This window comes from Telmatherina bonti (genome assembly GCF_933228915.1).
Source record: "Telmatherina bonti genome assembly, chromosome: 4".
Lineage (NCBI taxonomy): Eukaryota > Metazoa > Chordata > Actinopteri > Atheriniformes > Telmatherinidae > Telmatherina > Telmatherina bonti.
Window position 1 is genome coordinate 24,637,711 of NC_136622.1, and position 15,573 is coordinate 24,653,283.

At 37.9% G+C, this 15,573-nt stretch overlaps 2 protein-coding genes across 2 annotated transcripts; both read right to left on the reverse strand.

The window, feature by feature from the left end:
• Positions 1 to 1,182: 1,182 nt before the first annotated feature.
• Positions 1,183 to 4,481, reverse strand: tlr9 (toll-like receptor 9; the record flags this gene model as incomplete). Its single annotated transcript, XM_079238518.1, has 2 exons — positions 1,183 to 1,389; positions 1,503 to 4,481. The coding sequence occupies 2 exons, from the start codon at positions 4,479 to 4,481 to the stop codon at positions 1,183 to 1,185; spliced, it is 3,186 nt and encodes a 1,061-aa protein (XP_079094644.1).
• Positions 4,482 to 5,773: 1,292 nt separating this feature from the next.
• On the reverse strand, positions 5,774 to 14,987 carry LOC306755389 (acylamino-acid-releasing enzyme-like). The gene is made up of 23 exons (XM_079239755.1): positions 14,896 to 14,987; positions 14,330 to 14,459; positions 14,124 to 14,250; positions 13,939 to 14,026; positions 13,674 to 13,749; positions 13,485 to 13,576; positions 13,002 to 13,076; positions 12,747 to 12,884; positions 12,339 to 12,430; positions 12,222 to 12,262; positions 11,775 to 11,896; positions 11,538 to 11,598; positions 11,337 to 11,434; positions 11,204 to 11,255; positions 10,978 to 11,066; positions 10,672 to 10,810; positions 10,188 to 10,271; positions 9,657 to 9,737; positions 7,684 to 7,772; positions 7,280 to 7,470; positions 6,673 to 6,775; positions 6,481 to 6,587; positions 5,774 to 6,369 (listed from the first exon to the last, which is right to left on the reverse strand). The coding sequence occupies exons 1-23, from the start codon at positions 14,905 to 14,907 to the stop codon at positions 6,264 to 6,266; spliced, it is 2,193 nt and encodes a 730-aa protein (XP_079095881.1). The 5' UTR covers positions 14,908 to 14,987; the 3' UTR covers positions 5,774 to 6,263.
• Between the last annotated feature and the right edge of the window lie 586 nt (positions 14,988 to 15,573).

The following is a 15,573-nucleotide window of genomic DNA, read 5'->3' on the forward strand; positions in this document are numbered from 1 at the left end:
TTACATTTGTGTGATTAAAAAAAGGCTTCAGTATGATGGCCTGACACAGTCCTGTGCAACTTGAAAGGTTTACAAGAAGACTGCAGATGTTCACTTTGTCATTTTTTTATTCACTATTACTAATTTCGATCAGAAGTTTCACTTTCAGAAAAGAGAAGCCATCTGTCAGGTAGAGTTGCCAGATCATGATGCAAAATTGAAACTGGAACGGTAGTTTGAAGGTTGGAATAGAGACAGAAGACCACGGTCACGTCCCAAGTGTGCGTGGGGATTTATTTTCCATATGTCACTGCCGTTCTCATGTTTAGGCTTAAATGGGTTATTGTTTACTAGCACGTTACTCCTTACAGTGGTAAACAAGAGCCCATCATACTAAAAGTTTTACAACTAAAAATGTTGGGAAATCACAAGTGGCTTTTTGGTTTTATTTATTTGAACTTGGACAGCAATGGATAAAGGTTTTAGTGATCTGTAACTTGTAATAAATCATCACTATGGTTTCATTTCCTCCCAGCATCCAAACAAAGAGAAGTGAAAATTTCAGACTGGGGGGTGGGGGGGGGGGGGGGGGGGGGGGGGGGGGGGGGGGTTGTTTTGCAGGTAGAAGAGGCTGCACTACTACTTATATTTCTGAGATAAAGTAACTCAAGTGGATTTAAGCAAGGTTTATTTACATATTCTCATATTGACATTGCATTTAAACTGCAGCCCACAACTGCAACTTCTTCCTCTGTCAAAGTTCAAAACAAACAGATTAATTCATTTAGAGATTTAAAAAAAAAAAAATCTTTAATTAAAAAAAATAAAAAGCAGACAACTCGCATTTTAAAAGGCAAAGTAGCACATTTTTATGGCTTAAAATTTTGACACGTAATAACGGAAATGCACAGGAATATTTAGAAAAGCTGAGGTCCACATCAGGGCAGTTGCTGTTTTTTTCTTCTTTATTTTTAAAAGATTTCATCACACCATAATGTCTCCTGATATCTGCAATGAATAGTCTATTTTCATATCATAAAACAGAACAATCTAATAAACTATACAGGCCTATACAAAGTTTAAACATAACTTATATAAAGAAATGTACAAAACAAACATAACTGGCAGCATCAATAGAAGGTCAGGCTGTCAAAATGGAATTCCACATATATAGGTAATATATAGATATCCATTAAAGTGCCATCACATAAAACTTTCACTCATTCTGTTGTCATACAATTTGAGGTTATCTGAGGACAACGCCATTCTCATTCGATTCCAGAAAATTAGTTGGGCCCTTGGGTTTCTTGGCCACGACAACACAGACTTTCTGCACAACCTCTTCCTCAGCTGAAGGTACTTAAGCTTCGGGAACATGTCATCAAGCAGAACCAATACGGCTGCATCCACCTTTGAATAAATAAATCAGATGTTATTTAGTAATGTGGAAAAATAACATCTCACAAAGGTTAAAATACTGACACCCGCAATATATATACTGTATATGGAAAATGAAAAGTTACCTTTTCGTCAAGAAGTCTCTGCTGTACCATGAAGAACGCCTGGCGTATCACACCATTTACCATCTCGCTTCCATCTCCACTCCTGGATAGCACAAACACTGTCTTCACACTGCTGTGCACAGCATTATGTAGATTGTCAATACAGGAAAGTCCGGGAATCCAGTCCCTTTCTTCCAAGCAGAGACTAAATCTCCTGTGGCCGCAGTTCTCCAGATTGTCAGTCAACTCATTGTAAACCCAATCCCTCACAGCCTGGTTTTGGGTGTCAAACACCACAAAAGCATCATAGTGATGACACGAGTCTCTACCAGTCAGCTGCGAGTAGCCTTTGTGTCCTGCCCACAGTACCTGCAGGCAGTACCACACATCCCAGCCATAGAGATGTTGCAGCAAAGGAAGGACAGTAAATGCCACAGCAAAGAAGGAGCATATGAGGAAGGCTAAGCTACCGTATATATCCTGGCAGGAACGTTGGTCCATTGACAGCACCCACTGCCCCTGCTGAGATTCTGGGAATTCACAGCGTATATGAGTGGTCAAATGAGGAATATGCACTGCAGTAGTCCGCAAGAAGTCAGCAAACCAGGATGTATCACAGTCACATTTGAAGGGGTTGTCATGCAGGGTGAGTTTCTGAAGGACACTTCCACTTTTAAAAGGTGCGGGAAGATGCTGATGGTTTAATTCCTTGATCTGATTGTGGCTGAGATACAGATATTGCAATGATGTCGCCTCACTGAAGAAATTCTCCGGAATGTCAGTAAGGTAATTGTGACTGAGATCCAGAAGGGAAAAACTGTCTCCAAATTGTATGGCTTCATCCACCAAATCAGTCAGGAAGTTTCTGCTCAGGTCCAGATGACATAAATTGCTGAGAGCTGAGAGGTTTTTCCAGGGAAAATACTTCAGCAAATTACCGCTGATGCGAAGGGCCTCAAGGCTTATTGGAAAGTTACACAGAACTTCTGGAGCCACTGACTTCAGATGATTATTAGAGATGTCAAGGTATCTCAAGGCCGTCAGGTTTTGGAAGAAATGGGTGTACTTGTTGTTATCAGATTCCCACATGATGTTAAGGTTATTTCCACTAAAGTAGAAGTATTCCAAAGAACTGCTGATCAGCCATTGATCTATTCGCATCCCAATCTCATTGTTTGCCAGGCTTAGAACTTTCAAGTTTGTCAGATTACGAAGGAACTCAAAACGATGGCCCATACCTCTCATTTTGAAATGAAAGTCATTGTTACTAACATCTAATACCTTCAGAGTGGATTTGAGTTCATTGAAGGCATCATAGTGATAAAGATCAAGCCTATTATAAGACATATTCAGAAATACTAAATCCTTCATGCTTCCGAACACCCCTCCCCGCAATGTCTGGCTCATGTAGTTGTAAGAAAGGTCTAAGCAAACTGAATTTTCTAAACCTACAAATACTTTTTCGTTAAGTCTCAGGATTTCATTTTGAGACAAGTCAAATGTCTTCTTGTTTTTACAAAACTCATTTTTAAAGTACCATGGTGGTGGAATTTGACATCCACTGTTCTCTTGGGTTTGTATGTCACCCAACTGGGAGGATTCCCAGTTGTCACTTGAAGACATTGTTTCTCGGTCTGTTATAATAGGAGGGTGGTCTTGGAAGGATTCTGGATACTGTACGGAGACTTCACTGGATAAGTTCTGGTTCTGTAAGTTGTTCGTTCCCACTATGCTAAACGATGGCTTTGGCCAGGATGGAAGAAAACTAAGCATGTTTTGGGAGAGATCTACATCAATGAGAAAAGGTAAATGCCTCAAAGATTTTAGGTCACATTCATTAATGAAGTTCATCCTCAGCTCAAGCTTTTTCAGATGTTCAAGTTTGGACAGAACTTTAAAACCTTCTCCTGAAAGTTTGTGGAAAAAATTACCGCTCAGCAGGAGACTTTGAAGTCCACGGATGTTTTCCATATGAGAGGACAGGACCAACTCCGGAAATGTCTTCAGCGGTTCATAGTTATAGATGAGGCTGATCCAAGTGAGGCTTGTCAGCTCTCCAAAGAAGGTGCCATTCCGTATAGCATATGACAGGAAGTTGTCAGAGAGGTCTAATCCCTTTAAATTCTTCAGCGGTCTGAAAAGGCCCTCTGGAAATGAATGAAGAGAATTTCCCCTCAAGCTTAGGAAGGTGATGGAGCTGTTTTTGGCATCAAATGAGTTTGCATGCAAAACAAGTGATGCATTTTGTGGGCATGGAAAGCAAGGCCTTGCCGCATGGTCACAACGCTGACAATTCCACTCCAAATTCAGGTTTTCAAGGGCAGTCAGGTTGGCAAATGCTCCCTCTGAGACCTCCGTGATCGTATTCTCTCTTAAATCCAATTTCTTCAGCGAGGATGGTAGTCCCTTAGGAACAGCTGTCAAGTTGTTGTAGCCTAAAGTTAGCTCTTTTAGTTTAGGCAGATTTATCAAAACAGTCTCATTAATGTAAAATGACTGGTAACAAGGGTTTGCATAAAAGCAGTTCTTGGAAAGCAAAAGTGTTTCAAGATTTGGGGTGTTTAGAGGGGCAGTGATCCTGACAATGCAGTTGTTCTGTAGATCCAGCACCTGCAGGCTTTCTGGTAACAGTGGAATGGAGGCGAGGCTGTTTCCCGACAGATACAGTGATGTGAGATTTCGAAGGCTTATAAAGGCATCAGGGTGGATCCTCATGTTGCATGAAGGGTTCTCTGGAGATCTTAGCCTACCTGGTAGACAATTACTCATTAATTTTAGTACGTTAAGGTTTGGGACACCAGTGAAAGCATTTGGACCTACATATTGTATCTTAGTCAGGCTCAAATTGACTGACAACACAGAGTCAGCATTGATGTGGGGGATGGATTTGAGCGGTCTGTCAGAGCAGTCCACGATTGCTGAGTTCACATCGGCATCACATGGGAAAAACTTGATGTTTATAGTCCACCCATAAATAAGAAACTGACTGAAGATGATCATTTTCACCAGAGCCTAAAAAAAGGGAATACAATTCAACTCAATTGCTTGGTAATGGCTCAGAAAATGTCATTTGAGGAATCCATCTAACTTACATGCAACAAATGTTATGCAATGCATTCAATTAATATTGTATCATACATTCAAGTAGCTTAAAATACTTTAAAAATATTACTTAATTCTAAATACACTTCTGCCCCTTTGATCATGCAAGTGTGCAATTTTGTCATAGTTAAATAAAAAGCACATCTTCCAGTGAAAGATAATGCCGTGAGACTTACCACAAGTAGTGGAAAATGCATTTTGAAAGTCATGTTAGGATGCAGAAATTTTTTATCCAAGTGAAGAGGGCACAGGTATGAAAGAACATCAAGCTGTCCGTTAAGTCACAAAAAACAGGATCTTTTTCTGCAGAAGTGAAAGTGTGTGGTCGTATAAGCAGCAGTCTGATGCAAATCACGATACACAAGCCAAATTCATGGTCCAAATATGGTAAATGGCTAACATCTATACAGTACCAGTCCTATCATGAGTTCACACAGGAATTAATACCACATTTCTCATTCACACACACTTACGTGATCCTTATTGATGCACTATAAGAAAGATCTTTATTCTACAACCAGACACCAATGAGAATACTGGGACCATGTGGGAGTCCAGCATTTAGCCAAGACTATTAAATGCAGACATAAACCTAAGTGATTTAAATGACTAAACACTGATCAAACACTAAGTGTTTGAGATGATGAACACTTAAAATATAAGAGAGCTGGAGTAATCCCTGCAAATAAGCTGCAAATCTATTTTTAAGTATCATTCGCAGCAACTTTCCACATGCTTTTTTTTAATCCTGACAATGTAAAGAAAAGTAATGAAAAGTAGTAGAAACTTTTTTTTTTTTTAATAGTAGTAGGAACTATTTATTGTAGTCAATAATTTCTTAAAGAAATACTAAAAACTGTCTGAAAGTGGGAGCACACCAGCCGTGACGCCAGAAAGCTGTCTTCACCTTTTGGCTTCCTTTCAATAACACCAGACCTCAAAACTTTCATATGCTGTAGTTATGATGCTTTTGTGCTAGCACAAAAAGCCCAACACACACCTGCAGAAATACTCAAAACAGCCGTTGTGGTAGTTCCATCTTAAAGGATCAGTTTTAGCTTCATGACAAACATTGACACACACATACACAAAGAGAAAACAGTACCAGTCACACTACTGATAAATACTGATTTAACACCTACTTAAAAGTTTATATTTGAGTGCACAAACAACTCATTCCACACTGTAAACATGTTCATAATCAGTTTATTAAGGGCACTATATCATAATGTCAGAAGAGCAGACTATTTTAAAAAAAAAGAAACCTTGAGCACAGAAATGATTTTATTTTTATCCAAACAGCCAAAACAAACCGCTTGCACACCAAAAGCCCTTTTTTCAACATTTAAAGACAGTTAAAAGAATCAATAAAATAATTCTATTTATCCAATCCACTTTATTTATAAAGCACCTTTTAAAAACAGTCTCCAAAGTTCTGTTCATTAAACAAAAATCAGCTACATTTAATCAAAATCACTTTTATTCAAGTTGAATTTAATGTTATAATTCTTCATCCACCTACTGAACATACCCAAGACATTTACAATAATCATGAAATTCTAAGCAAAGATCAATGAAGAAGTGTATTATGACTGGAGAGTGCTCACAATGCTTTGGCTTTGGCTTGGACCTAAAACAGCAACATTAACATCCCACAACTGTGCACCATCAAAGTTACAATCACAGATTCAAGTGCTGAATTATCCACATCGCAATGTTCATAAATCCGTCTGATTCTGCATCCACCTTGGAGAGAGAGTGGTTGTTGCCTGGGTACCACAGCAACCTTATAAACACACAGTAGAGCATTAGCAAATAAGCCAGAGCAAAACACACCCACCTGCGCAGAGCATTTCTAACGCAACAAGTGAACTTTCCTACTCGAATGCCTGCTTACCGAACTGGGATCTGCTTTGCTTTCAGAGCTTTGTAGTATTCAATTCCTTGCTTGTTAGGTACACGCTTGTCATCTTCCCCTAAAGTGAGCAGTACTGGTGTCTGTACCTAAAAGGGAGATCACCTTGGATTACTACATTGTGTAACAAGTCACATGCATACAACTAAGTGATGGTCGTATAGATATATATACCTGGTCCAAATGTTTAATGGGAGACTTGTGTAGCATCTGTTCCCAAACAGCAGGGTCAGGTAGACAGTCTGGACTGTAATCATATCCAGCCTCAACCATACACCTGTAAAAATCTGAAGTTTATTATCAGCAGGAAGGAAATAACTGCATGAGACTTAAAGGTTTTATCTGTTATTTTCTGCGGTCTCTTCCAACAGCTTCTCTCTGTCCTTACAGTGAGAAGTTCCCTGACGGTGATGCAAGTCACTGCCATGTCAATGGAAAGATCAACATTACTGAGATCAGCAAATAAACGCTCAAATAGTAGCAGCAGCTGCTCACAATGTTGACCTAACACTAGTAGTCGGTTTACATCAAAGCCTGCTTGTTAGGAATATGTGAAACAAATGAACAGCCTGCAAACAGTCCTGTACACTGAGCAGAAACAAAACACATTAAAATGTCTGGTTTGCATTACTTGACACAAAAACTTATCAAAACCTCAGTTGTTGGCAGGCTTTTAAAAATTAAAGAAATAAATGAAAAAAATATACAATAATATTTTGCACAAGTCTCATATGAATAAGCTAATGTGGAATATGATGTGACAGTGGATGCCATGACATACCAGTCGGGGATGTCTGTGCTGCCGATCATGGAAGCCAAATTTATGACAGGGTTTCGGGCCACACAGGCTTTGTAGAAACCCGGGTATTGACCAATCAGATGACAAGCAAGGAAACCCCCATGGGAACCCCCAGAAACAGCCACCTTTTGGATGTCGAACTCGCTTCTTTTCAGAATACTCTCAACAGCAAACTGGGGGGAAGAAAAACATTTACATCTGGTAAAAACTAGGGATTATTAAAAGTACTGCGATTGAAAACCAGGAGTTAAACAGCTTGTGATCATGATACAGCAATACCGAAAGTTAGTGTTATTAATAGCAGCATAAAACACACCAACGCTTTAAAAAAACATGACAACAGCTGAAGACTTATATGTCACTGCTGGAGTATTTGTTATTTTTACCTGAACGTCTCTGACATCCTGGGTGCCCACATTGCCTGGTAAGGAGAGGATACTGTCCTGACCGTACCCAATAGAGCCCCGATAGTTTACTAAAAGCATAAAGAAAAACACAAGTCTTATTCACACTAACATCAATGGTCAATTCCAAGCTGAAAAGATGTTGATGTGTGTGTGTGTGTAGTCGGGGGTGTAAATCTGTCTTGTCTGACTTACAAGCTGAAATTGAGCTTTTCGATTAATGTCATTCTGAAAATGGTTGCGTTTTTCTTTTTTTTTTTAAGGTTTTGGAGGAAGGCTTGAATATCATCTGCTGATCATAAGGCTCTTGATCATTCCAGTAAAACTTGCCTGTCAGGCCTGAATAAATATTTGTGGGCTTTTTGTATGTGGCCCATCATCATTTCCAAGACAAATATTATTTTATTTTCCCTTTACTGATAACTATATGGGCTCATATTTTTATATCTATTTACCTAGCCTCTGGATAAAATAAAAAGATTTTGAAGGTGGGTGACAGCTCAGCGAAGTTTTTCAGAAAACTGAGGTTTCAGATTAAACAATGTTGAGGTTTTATTTGTCCCTTATTAACTTGGATCTTCAGCGCTTTAGTTATACAAAAACCTCTGCACAAAATCTCGACAGCAAAACTGGATTGCAAAACTGAAACTCCAGTGAAAATACTAATCAAATGTAAAAAAAGACATTAAAAAAGCACAACATAGAAATGAATTATCTCTATGAAAGGCAAAATAACTGTAGCCTATAGCTGAAATTCGATTCAGCAAATCGAAAAAGCAAAAATGCAAAAGCCTTATTGTGGTATTTCCCAATGAGGAACATGAAACCCAGACCAAATACTTTTTACAGGTAGCACACAGATTTTGTGGAAGATTTGAAAAAAAAGATAAAAATAAAAATTGTTTCCTAAAACTGGAAGGCACCTTTCTCATGCAGATCCCATGGCTTCAGGTTCACCAGCTGCTCAGTCAAACACTTTATAACCTTCACTACTAAAGCTGATGATGCAAAGGTAAAATTAAAATCTCTCCTCCTAGCCAAACATTAAGCAAACATCTGAAAAATCCTGCAACCAGCGAGGCAGTCTGAATACTAAACTGTCTCTGCATGTGGGAGTGCCAGGGCTGAAATGGCTGTTTTAACTTTATGAAAGAAAAAAAGAGAAAGAAACGTAAGAACTGATAAGAACTGGTTGAAGGTCAGACTCAAGTATTGTTTTCTATAATACCAAAATCAAATCAAAGTATTCTCTACATGATGAAAAGGAGATCATGTAGAGCATTCTGATTTACTTATTTACAACACTACATACTTTAAAGCCAATATTCCCAATACTTTTTTCCAACAAAAAAGACAAATATGTTTTTACTACTAAATACCCATTATTTCAGGAATTTTTGCCGTCTTAAAATGAAGTATGTTATGTTAGCATTAGTTTCTTTAAAAAAAACGTTACTTGTAATGTAAAAAATGAAGTTAGTGAAGAAACTGTAGTGTCACTGCTAAAACCTCTTGCACTGTAGATGTGTCTGCATTCAATTTTTTTTATAATTATTCTGAAATAATTCAAGGATGATGCCCAGCAAGTCAAAATGGAAAATAATTTGCCCAAACAGTCAGCCAACTTATTAACTGGTCTCGTCAGGAAAACATCATTTAAAACAATTAACGGTGTGGAGTTTTATTCTGAAATAAACAAATACAAAAAATAGGCATTTACTATTTCAGCAGACTTTTGAAAAAGATTTTTAAAAAATCCAAAGCAAATTTGTAACAGACAATTTTTAAAAACAAAACAAAACAAAAAATGAACCAGTTGTGTTTTTTCTGCCCATGAGGGCAAATAACTTTTTATGGAACTGAACTTCACATAATGGAGAAAGCTGCATATTACAGGCTACATTAAATATTTTTTTTTATATAGAACCGCACATGGCATTCCTAAATGAACTCACCCAGTAACACGGCAAAGCCCATCCTGCACAGCACAGAGGCGGACAGAAACCACTCAGCTACAAACACAGAGTGAGGACCGCCTAATGACAGAAGCAAGCCACATGTCAACTATTTGTAACACACAGTTTAATATAAGTAAAGTTATAAAGTATTTCGGTTATAAGCTGCATTAAAAAGGAACAAACTTTATTTTCAGACTTTGATTGAATATTTCACCACTAAGCACACCATTGTCATAGCAACCACAATCTGCAATGCTGATCCCATCATCAGTAGCTCTTGCCTGAACTAGATCAAATCCAAACACTACTCAATCCTAAAAATAAATCCAACATGGATTAATGGCACAGGTTTATTACTTACAAAATAAAGTAGTTTTTGTTGTTGGCTTTTTTTTTTTGTTTGTTTTGGGAGGGGACACAACATTAATATGATGTTGCACAAAAATGCACCTACATAGCAAAGTATTGTCAAATAATTTTGTGCTAGACAACAAATAATGGATGAAGAAACAAAATAGGGAAACAAACCATGAGGGCTGACGATTAAAGGCAGCTTCATTTCATTCTTAACCTCTTTCGGTTTGATCAGCAACGCTTCAAACTCAAGGCCAGCTGGAATACAGAAAAATCTGTTAGTAACATTTCATTCATCACATACACAGCAAAACCTTCTCTTTCATGAATACTTCACTCCAAACAGTCCCCTCAGATTTTCTCCCAAAAAATGCCTCAAATCTGTACAAAAACAACAGTGTGGACGGAAATCTTTAGTTTTGAATAATTCAATTTCGATTCTTAAGGGGTCTGGGGAAGTCTAAATCTTGGTTTGAAGGGAATGTCAGAAGCATATATACATATATGTAGTTACCAAATAGTTTTACCAAATACCAATACCAGTTTTACCAAATATAAATTTCTCCTGACAAGGTCAAGTTTTTAATCCAAAATTATTTACAATAATTTCTGTTAAAATACGCAAATATAAATTATAAATAAAAACATTTTTCCTTACGGTATTGACTGTTGTCCTGCTCTGCAGGAGGAGTGAAAGTCATGATCTGCCATTCAACATCTGGCAATGTCTGAGACGCTTCCAAAGTAACCCACACCACTTCTTCTGGGGAATCTCTGCCTGGAAGGAAGCCCACCCTCTGAACACAAAAACATTACCATAAGTGACAGTGACACTTCTATTCTACAAAAAGTACATTTTGAGTCTCAAAGCATCTCCAAGCCCTTCACTGTTTGATTGCACAAAAGTAAAAAGGTTCAAATGACACATACATTTTTTTTTTATATATAAAAACAATGATCCTACCAGACTTGGGGGGCTGTTGGGAGAGGAGCAGCTGACCACCATCAGGTCTCTCTCTATGTTTAGCAGACACCAGTTACCAATATCAGATTCTGCGAAAGCACAAAAATCACCACCCAGTAAGTAAAAAAAAAAAAAGATAAAACACTGTCCTGAGACAAAGCAGCTATTAAAAATGAAAATATCTAATTACATAAGTCAGAAACTTCAGCAATTTGTCAATACTCACTTCCAGTCAGAGAGGTGATCCTTCCAGTGCTTATATCGACCATCAAGAGATCCTGTTATGCCAAGATCCAACGAAGAATGTAAGAAAAATGCAAAGAATCATTTACACAAAGCTAGTGTGTAGCAGACTGTACCTTGTGGCTGCGCTGAGGACAAGCAATGATAACACGCTGACTGTCAAGTGACCAGCACTGGGGTGACAACTGAGAACTGTAGATGCCAGTGAATCCATCTATAAACCAAAACAGATACATAGACACGCATCTTAAATGCATAAAGACAGCTTTATAAAGCCTGAAAAAACTATGCTTATGCAACCACAACAAAGTCCTTACCTTCACCAGGTCGCTTCACAACATCCACCACCACCGAAGTCTTCTTTGTATACCAGTCATACTAAATTGAGCATGCAAGAGATGAGCAAAGCCCATGAAAACAAGTATTTCTGCTTACTTGTAAAAGTACTTGACATTGTGAAGGAAATTGACTCCAGCTCATCATTCTGATTAAAAACAACCCTCTTTTGTCCAAATAAAATAAATATGTTAATGAATAAATAAGACATGTCTTACCATACAGAGTCTGCTGCACTGCATGTGTGGCCCATAGACAGAACATTCTAGGTACACAATTCGGCACTGGTCCGGGCTCAGCCTTGGAGAAGACACTGCACTAGTACCCGATGACAGCTGCTCTAATATGGCCCATAAACAAAGACTCATGTTAAAATGGATTAAACTTACAGAAGAATAGTGTGTCAGAAAGTTTGTAGTTTAATATTAGTATATGACAGGAAAGTGCACACTTTATGTCTACATAAAATTCTAGTGTTGTTTATCATTATGAAAATATAAAAACATGGATCAAGAATAAAAACAACGCTGTCGCATTATGAATACTTTGCATATGATATATAAAGGGCTTTTCATAATACTTCATGAATGTTGCAAACTATGAAAGATAGTATTATAAACATTTGTTGTTTTCATAAAGGTGGTATTAAAATATGTGTCACTTACCACATTTCCCACCGGTAAGATCAACGTAAAACAAAGATGACCTGAGATGAAAAGAAACATAAATGATCTGCACCAAAAGGCTCTTTCTTGCATCTGATTGGTGTAAAATGTTATCACCTCCTGTTAGGACAGTACTTCAGGCCAAGTCTGAAAGGTTCGTGCCACCAGCCAATAAAAACCACGCCTGTATCACCTGGAGCCCAAAAGGCCTGCAGAGATATACATCAAGTCATAATGGGAGCTAAAGGGTATAACATACTGGAAGTATGTAAACCAGAGTTGTCTAGCTCTGGTCCTTCAGGACCACAATCCTGCATGTTTTCCATGTATCCCTTTTCCAACACACCTGACCCAAATTAATCAGCCATTGTGCAGAGTTTCATTGGCTGCTGGATCCATTTAACGTAAGCCAGGTGTGTTGGAACAGGGAAACCCTGCAGGACAGCGGCCTTCCAGGACCGACTTTGGACATCCTTGATGTAAAAGTAAACCAAAGCTGTAGATGTCTGACACTAGTGGGCCAACCTGTCCAGGTGAGATATTTTCAGGCACTCCTTCCAACACAGAGACATTGTCGCCCTCAATGTCCAAAACACAGAGCACTGGACTGCTCTTTCCAACTAATGCCTCTCCCCAGTCTTCATAGTAGATGAACTGCTCCCCCTGCAGGATAAAATGAAGCAAAAACTGTTCAACTAAATGTAACGGAAGCATAATGAATGAGTTACCTCAGGGCAAACAACAATGATTTGTTTAATTAATTAATTAATCTGTATTCACTTTTACAGTATCCTTTTTGTCCACCCTCATGGTGTCCTCTTCATCGCCAATAGATGACAGTTCTGGTGACTCTGTCTACAAGGATAAAATGAAACTTTTAAAACAAATTTAATCCTTGACTTTTTTAAACTTTCATTAAATAATAAAAAATGGTGAATTAAAACATCACCTTATACAAAAAAAAAGCTAAAAAATGTGTTTCACTGGTACATTACGATTAACGCCGTCACGGTATTTTGATTTGAGAGAGAGAAAGCAAAATACCAGAAGTTCATTGAAAATGTAAGAACATACTGTACGTAATAAACCTGTTTTTCATGTTTCGATGGCAGGGAAATACCTTCTTCCAAACAGCGTGAAACAACATCAGAGATGTATTTGATATGCCAGCAGAATGTGCTTAAAGTGTAAATTAGCTCATCACGAATGTAGAATTGCCTGTCCAAGCATGAGATTTCCTTGAGAATAGTTCTGCAGACAGACCTGGAAAAAAGATTCAGCCTTGGGTCTCTTTCTCTCTGCCACATACAAAAGGTGAGTCTCAGAGTGTGACCAAACCAAGCAGCCAAACTGATCTGAGGACACAAAACAAAGTAATTAACTGTGGCAGTCGCAGCAGCAACATCTTAAATAAACTTCTCTGAAAAATAAATTAACTTCCCCAAGACTCACCGTCTTCATAGACTTTTCCATGCTTCTTTAAAGCTGTTAGATTGATGCTCTTCATCTTGATGTTTTTACTCCAGATCTGAAAGGTAACAAAAACAAATAAGGAGAGAAAAAAGTCTCACGTGGTATTAAAAACCACATTGTAAAGGTAGAAAATTAACCAAACCAGAAACAGTAATAATCATTTTAGAGGAGCAATAACAATGGCAGTAAAACGGGACAATGACAAGGTGATGATTTTAAAGATGAGTTCAAGACCGCCACCCACCTCCAGGAACTGTTTCTCCTCTCCTTTGACTTTGCATTCTCTGACAACTGCCTTCATTTCACCAGAAGGAGAATCCTTACTCAGCACCCTGGCATAAGAAAAATTAGGAAATCTAGTTTGATGCGTTCCGTGTCGTGCCTGGAATACCATCTTTCCCTTGTTAGTATATAGTATTTGGTACATACTCTCCCTTTATTTCTGTGCAGTTTCCAGAGGCCCCAGAGTAGACCACAGACTTGTCATCGTGAAATACAATATACTGCCGACAAAACTTGACACTCTCGTTCCTCTCCAGATCACGCTGGCTCCATTCTACAAACAAAAATAAAACTATTGTGATATAATTGTGATCACCATATGAGACTTTTGGCGTAGCACAAATTCAGTTTACCTGTGTAGATGTTGCTGTATTTGCCTCCATACTGAGAAGTGATGACTGGTCCTACGTCTGCTCTGCTCAAAGAGGGAAATAGGCTGAGCTCTCTGTATAGTTTGGCAATTTCCTCTGGGTTGGTCATCACCTGACAGACCGCGACAGAACAAGCACGTCTCAGTGACATGATCTGTCCGAGAGTGAACAATGCCCTATTCATGTCCTAGCCAGGAAGCTAATCTTCCATACAAAGTTAATGCAGTTTCGCTCTGTCTAAAACTACAAACACTGACCAAAAGACTAATATTATTTTACTAACTTGTTGTGCAAAACAACCAAAGAAAGCAGCCAAGTGAGAACTGTAGTTTTTTTCTAGTAGGATTTAGAAGTTAAACCAGGAACTTCTTGCTGGAGCTGAGAGCAGACGACTGAACCAGTGTCTGTATGCTAGCTTGACTGAGAACTGGCTAATTCAGCTGTTTCCAAAACGATGATAACGAAACTCTGAAATCGCACTTATAAATGCATGTCTATCTTATCCACAGAAAACGAAACGATGAATAGCGTGATTTAATTATTCATACCTGTGACTCCATGACAAGAAGTGTTCGAGCTGCTAGGCAGCAAGTATAACCCGAGTTAAGACAGAATGGAGTAAATAGCACTCCAGTGTAAAGCTATTCACAAAACAAGTAGTGACGTTTCCTGTTGTAAAAATAATTGCGTGTACAATGATATGAGTGCTTGTTATTTCAAAATATAAAAACTAAGAAGTAACTTTGTGTTTGATAGCAATGTATTTTAAAGTATATATAACCGATTTTTAAGTGCTGTCAGCTTTTCGGGACAGTCTATTTGTTCCAGGAACACATACGTGCTATTTTATTTTGTAGGCAACAACTTCCGTAACATCTGACCGGAAGTTAAAGCAGAACTTACACCCTTTTGATCTTCGACTTGCTTTTCCAGAAGTTAATTATTTGTAAGTTCAAACAGAAGTAACACACAAATAACCATCTATTCAGATAAACTACAAATATGAATACCATATAACACTACTAAATGATGTCATAAGCATTGCCATGGATAGAGGTTATAAAGCCTTCAAGAAACCTTCAGATTTTTATATATATATATATATATATATATATATATATATATATATATATATATATATATATATATATATATATATATATATATATATATATATATATATGTGTGTGTGTGTGTATATATGTATATATATATATATATATATA